This window comes from Panthera uncia, chromosome D2 (assembly GCF_023721935.1).
Source record: "Panthera uncia isolate 11264 chromosome D2, Puncia_PCG_1.0, whole genome shotgun sequence".
NCBI classification, from domain to species: Eukaryota; Metazoa; Chordata; class Mammalia; order Carnivora; family Felidae; genus Panthera; species Panthera uncia.
In genome coordinates, this window is record NC_064818.1 from 57,341,801 (window position 1) to 57,348,284 (window position 6,484).

Sequence of the window (6,484 nt, forward strand, 5' to 3'; positions counted from 1 at the left end):
CGCAACGGGCTCTCCCCACGCAGACCCAGTGGATTGCTCTGCCTCTGTCCTGCCCGCCGCACCTGCACCTCGGGCCCGGGGGAGGCCGCTGGCGGGGCACGTCGGGTCCGCCCGGGCGTTGCGCTGGTCTGATCCCCACTCCCCAACCCTCCCGCAGGGAGCGAGTTCTCCGGCAACCCGTACAGCCACCCCCAGTACACGGCCTACAACGAGGCTTGGAGATTCAGCAACCCCGCCTTACTAAGTGAGTACGCCACCTGGCTGGCCGGCGGCTCAGCGCGTCAGCCCGCGGGCAGGCTTGGCCGGGCTGCTTCCGGACGCCGGTCTTGCTCCCCTCGACCCGCCCTTCGGGTGCCGGGAGGGCAGGCTCTGTTAGTGCAGCACTGAGGCCCCGGGATCCCTAGAGGACGCCCGCGCCTCCCGTCCCTTCTCTCCCTTCCTCTCCCTTCCCGGGGGTTAGAAGGTTCTGCGCCGCCCCCACCCTCGGCCCCCCTGGAAAGTCCCCAGTCGGGCGGCGGCGGTCACCCATTGATCGGGCCCCTCTCCCATCGTGAATGAAGCTCTCCTGGGGGCAACCGGCCCAGCAGCCCAGCCGAGGTCTCCCTTGCCCCCATCCCGCCAGACCCCAGCCCCGGGGAGGTCTTTGCTTTTCTTTCCTTTTTTGTTCTCCTGTTTGTCCTCTCACCCAGCCCATTCTTCTCCTGTGTTAACTTCCAGGTTCCCCTTATTATTATAGTGCCGCCCCCCGGGGCTCCGCCCCTGCCGCTGCTGCCGCTGCCTATGACCGCCACTAGTTACCGCGGGGACCACATCAAGCTTCAGGCCGACAGCTTCGGCCTCCACATCGTCCCCGTCTGACCGCCCACCCCGGAGGGAGGGAGGACCGACGCGACGCGATGCCTCCCGGCCACCGCCCCAGCCCCACCCCCACCCCAGGAACCCTGCAGCCCTTCACACCACCCCGTCGAAGGCCGGACAGGACGGGTGGAGCCGCGGGCGGGACCCTCAGGCCCGGGCCCACCGCCCCCAACCCCGCCCGCCGCCCCTCCCCGCCTGCCTGGACTGCGCGGCGTCGAGAGGAGGGCGCGACCCAGCTCGCCCCGACTTGGCCCGAGCCGGCCCCGGAGCGGACCAGCCACACCGCGGGACCCTGGCCGGGCCCGCCGCCACGCGCGGGGGACACGTTTCTGTGACACACAATCAGCGCGGACTGCAGCGCGGCCCAGCCCCGGAGCGGCCCGCCTCGGACGCTCCGGCGCCTGGAGGCTTCGCTGGAGGGACTGGGCGAAGGAAATTAAGAACAAAACGATTTTTCTGCAGAAGGAGGAAGAGCCCCCTGCCGAACCCTCGGGGAAAAGTCCTTACGCTCGCGCCAGCCGGACTGCCCCCACCTTCCGAGTGTGCCCTACCCCAGAAGGCGGAACGGAATGGGGGCGTGGGGTGCGGGCTCTTGGGACGGGGGTTGGGGTCATCAGGTCTTTCCGAAGTTGGGACCCAAGGCACGCAGGCCCCAGCAGCGCGCACCCACCGAGCCCTACTCTTGGCTCTACCCTATTCCACCTGAACTGCCTGGTTCCCCAGGGCACGCCTACTAGTGACCAGACTCTCGGCCCCATCTCGCCCCTACCTCAGCGTCTCTTCCATCTGCGGCCCTCCCATTCTTCCCCCCTGCCTGTCCTTTTCCCACCCCACGACTCTGCACCTCTCCTTCCTAACTCCTCGCCCCTGCGGAGGCTCTCCAGTGCCCGCTGCAGGACCAGTTTCCGTAGGCCGCGGGCACTGGTCTTCCCGGGCAGTTCCTGGACGTCCCCTCCCCCGACACAGACTCGCGATCTGCCGGTGGTAGGAGCCGGTTCTGAGCCGGAGTCTGAGCTGCGGCGGGGTGGGGGTGAGGGCCGCCCGCCCCATCCCCACCCCCACCCCCAGCCTCCTCCTCCGGCAGGAACTGAACAGAACCGCGAAAAGTCTACATTTAATATGATGGTCTTTCCAAAAAGGAGAAGCAAAACAAAACAGAAACCCAACAGGCTGCTGCTTTGTAAAAAGACGGTGTGTGTCGTGTGAAGGCGAACCCCGATGTATATAAGCCCGCCCCTCCGCCCCGCCCCGCCCGGTAGAGTCCCCGCTGCCCGCCCGCCCTGCCTGTAGATACGCCCCTCTGTCTGTGCTGTGAGAGTCGCCGCTCGCTGGGGGGGAGGGGGGGGACACAGCTACACGCCCACTAAAGCACAGCACGTCCCGGGGGAGGGGGGCATTTTTTATGTTACAAAAAAAAAAAAATTACGAAAGAAAAGAAATCTCTATGCAAAACGACGAACATGGTCCTGTGGACTCCTCTCGCCTCTGTTTCGTTGGCTATTTCTCTGTAATTCCGTGTTTTCGCTCTCCTCGTCTCTCTCCTCCGCATCTCTCCCCTCTCTCCATCTCTCTCGTCCCCGCCTCTCTCCCCCTCTGTCTCCGTCTCCGTCTCTGTCTCCGCCCCTCCCTCGGCCTCTCCCCCAGCCCCGGCCCGGCCGCCTAGCCCTCGCCGGCTAGCCCCGAGGTGGCCCCCCGACCCCAGCCCCGGGCTCGCCCCTCCGGCCGTGCCCCGCGCGCCCTGGGCCGCCCCGCCCCGTAGTTGCTCTCTCGGTAGCGGCGATGCGCCCTGCATGTCTCCTCACCCGTGGATCGTGACGACTCGAAATAACAGAAACAAAGTCAATAAAAGTGAAAATAAATAAATAAATAAATAAAAATCCTTGAACAAATCCGAAAAGGCTTGGAGTCCTCGCCCAGATTATCTCTCTCCCCTTCGAGCCTTGTTATTTGAAAAGGAAAACGAGAAAAGAGAATAGTTGAAGGGAACTGCCGGCGCCCGGCCAGGCTCCAGTGGCCCGAGTGGGGGCGGCGAGGGCGCTGAGGTTCAAACTCCGAGGCCCGGTCCTTCCCAGTCCTCGTGGAGCTGGCCTGGCCGGGCAGGGGCCCCAGACCCAGGACCCAGCCAAACCCTCGAGAGATCCCCGACAGCTCTGGTCTCCTTAGCCACTTTCAGCGCGTCGGTTCGTTTTGATTCTTTTCTTTTTCTTTCTTTTCTTTTCTTCTTTTTTTTTTTTGTGCACATGAGAAATAAATAATAATAATAAATAATAATAATAATAATTAATAATAATAATAATAAAATTTTGTATGGCACTCCCCATGGCTCCAGGTTTGTCTCTCCCTGTCTCTGGGACAGGCCTCCTCTCACACTGGTCGACCCCAAATACCTGACTCAGTGATCCTCCAACCGTGACCTCCCTGTCACCCCCTTTGCCAAGACCCTTTCGTGATGGCTGAAATCCGGCAAAGGCCCAGATGAGTCCTCCCTTCAGTAGCTACCCCCACCGCCGGCCCGCTCTGGGGGCAAGGAGTTGCGCTTTCCAAAACTTAGGTAACTTCGAGTTAGGCGTCTATACCAGGCCTATTTGGTCACCCTGCCTCTCTCCCCGCACCCCGATTGAGGGTTCAGGCTCTCTGAACGCAACGTCGTAGGAGGCGTTCTACCCGTGGGTGGGGGGTGCCTGCTGTGCCCGCTCCTTCCTCCGCTCATCCCTCGGCCGCATTTTTGTCCCCTGAGTCCACACAGCGACCGCGGAGGCCGCAGACGCCTGCCACGAGTTTCCTCGCCGGTCATTTACTTCCAGGCCTGGACAGTGCCCAGACCCGCGGAGACTCGGAGAACTTGCCGCTCACCGGACCTCATGTGCCCTTGGCTTTGTCCTGGAGAGGGCGCTTAGGCGCTTCTGTCTGTCTGTCGGTGGCTTCTATTTATGTTTCCGTGGGTCTGTACCGCCCTGGGAGGGTCTGGTAGTGGAGAAGTAGGAGAACAGTTCGTTTTTTCGGACACCCTTACTGTTCTTGTGCCCGGGTGTCCGGGGAAGGATCTGTGCGGCCGTCCCTGAGTCTCTCTGTTCCTACTTTGGGGAGGGATGGAGGGATTGTCCAGGATTGTCCAGGCTGCATCCCAGGTACTTGAAAGGGGTACCCCCTCTATCTCTCCAGCAACCTCCCAACTCCAGCCCTCCCACAAAGGTCACAGCCTCCACCTGGTCTCTCTGCTCGCAGAGACTTCCTTTCTCGGCCGTTAGCCCCCAACTCTGCCTTTTCTCACTTGAAAGACTATTGAAACTCTGAGCTGCCAAGGATGACAACCAAGGCCTGGAGATGGACTAAGGAGTGACCTTCTCCCTTGGCTGGTATCTCCTGGACACCTCCTTCCCACCAGGATCCCAGAGGCCTTTCTTTCCCCAAGCCCATTTGCCCAGCTTCACCCACATCATGGGACTTCAGGAGGATATGAAGGATCCCCAACAAATCAGCAAGCCCCTAATCAAGGCTATCCCCTCTCTTCTCCCTCTCCACCTAGGTCTCCTCCCTATTCCCCATCTCAGCAAATGACAGTCCCGATTTTCCACCCTGCGCAGTGAGTCTCCTAGAAGAATGGTCTTCGGACTTCTTTGATGATACACATCTATTGGCAAAAAGAATTCTGAACGTGTACCCCCAATATAGGTATATTTCCTTGTTTACAAATTCCGTAAATGTACTACCGGACTAACGTTATGAATTTCATAGCACGTAAAAAAAAGAAAAAGGGTGTGATTGGAATACATAGAAAGAGAAGTTCTAGTGTTCTCATCTCATGCCTAAATAGATTCTTTTGTACTCCCTGGAAAAGTTACACCCCACTTGGGAGATCCTGCTCGGAATCCATCAAGACCCAGGACATCCATCCAGCAGAACCCCTAGCTGTTGCCTGATGCCCAGTGGGTGAGTTCCTGGAAATTCCTGAGTTGGCCCAGCCAATGCTGCTCTCATCATGAAGAAGGCTACTGGGCCCCCAGTACCTGGCTTTGCCTCCAGGTGCCCCTAGACTGGGAAACCTTCCCAGGGTTCATTAAATTAGAAGCCAGCCCTTACCTGGGTCCCACCAGAACCCCTTGCCTTCTGTTCTATTCTGGTCACCTTCAGACCAAGTTGGACAGCGAGGATCCCATTGTCTACAGTGACCATCTTTGCCCAGAAGCTTTCACGTTGTGCCCCTCCTGAGGTACTGATTTCCGCTTGGAAATCTGAGGGGCCCCCAAGCAGTTCTGCCCTCTTTGGCCAGTTTCCTGTTCTAACTGCAGCCCCATTTACCCACCCCAAACACCAAGAGGGCCCATTCTCTAGTTTCAGTATCCCCCAGAACTCACCTAATTTTGACTTGGCAGGTCCTGTCCCTGCCCCACCCCGCAGAGTTCCCAGCTGAGGTGCACCAAGTATGACAATTAGAAACAGATGAATAAAGGTGTCCTGGGTTGAAGGAACAGCGGGAGGAAAGACATAGAGGCATGGAAATATACCAGATAAAATGTGGCTGGAGAATCTGGTGCCTGGGGAGAGACAGAGGGGGTGGAGGGTGAGGGCGGGAGACGAAGCATAAAAGTAGTTGAGAGCCAGGATACTGTGCCGGAAAATGTCAAAATGGTATCCATCACCTACACGGCCCCTTTAGGGAAGCTGCCCCACTCCCCGCCCCTCCTGCGCATGTAGACACCATATTTGTACCAATGACTCTGCTACGCGAATTGGACTCTAGCACAAATCCAAGCCGAGCCAATCAGGACAGCACACAGGACGAGGGAGACAATGAGGACATTCCCCTTGGGGAGCAAAGCCCCACGGAGGCCCTGAGGGGATTCCCCAGTCTTCCTCGTCTCCGTCTCCGTGGAGGACAGCTCCATTCTACCACTCACTCAAGCCAAAGACTCACAGCTTCCCTGACGCCCTCATCTTTCTCACGCCACTTCTGATCCACTGGCGCAATCAGACAGCTCTACCTTTAAAACAGACATGGAATTGGACCGCTTCGGACCACCCGCACTGCACTGTCTTAGTCCAAGCCACTAAGATCGTTTGCCTGGGTTTACAAAAGACCATTCTCATCAGTCTTTCTGCTTCCGTCTTTGCCCCACCCACCCCAGTCTGTTCTCCCCCAGGCAGCCAGACTCATGCTCCAAAATGTAGAGCAGACCATGTCCCTCCTCTGCCCAGAGCCTTCCAGTGGCTCCCCTTCTCCTGCGGAGTCAAAGTCAGAATCCTAAAACTGCACCTATGCACATTCTGCACCCTGCACATTCTGGCTCTCTCCCTGCCCCCACATCCCTTCCGCTGCTATAAGTCACCTCCCATTACCTCCTCTAGCTCACTGTGCTCTGAGCCTGCTGACCCCTGCACAATACTTTGGTTTCTCCAAGCATGAGCCTTCTCAAGACACTTGCACTTGATGTGCTTAATACCCCCGACACTCGCCCCCACTTCCTTAAGGACTCTGCTCCAATGTTACCTTATCAACAGGGCCTTCCCTGACCAACTTAAATATCCCTCTGCTTCTCCATGCTCTTTACCACCACCTGAAAGATTATGTTTTATTGGCTTCTGTCTTGTCCTCTCCCATTAGAATGTGAGCTCCATGAGAGCAGAT

The 6,484-nt window shown here is 58.4% G+C and overlaps 1 protein-coding gene across 2 annotated transcripts in view; it reads left to right on the forward strand.

The window, feature by feature from the left end:
• PAX2 (paired box 2) overlaps positions 1 to 3,102 on the forward strand; it is an 80,809-nt gene extending 77,707 nt beyond the window's left edge. Inside the window, exons 9-10 of one of the 2 annotated variants that reach the window (XM_049646504.1) lie at positions 158 to 244; positions 737 to 3,102. In XM_049646504.1, coding sequence (XP_049502461.1) covers positions 158 to 244; positions 737 to 858 — 209 coding nt within the window. In that variant the 3' untranslated portion in view covers positions 859 to 3,102. Of the gene's footprint in view, positions 1 to 157; positions 245 to 736 lie in introns of those variants that run through there. The other variant, XM_049646505.1, reaches the window with a different exon arrangement.
• Positions 3,103 to 6,484: the final 3,382 nt, after the last annotated feature.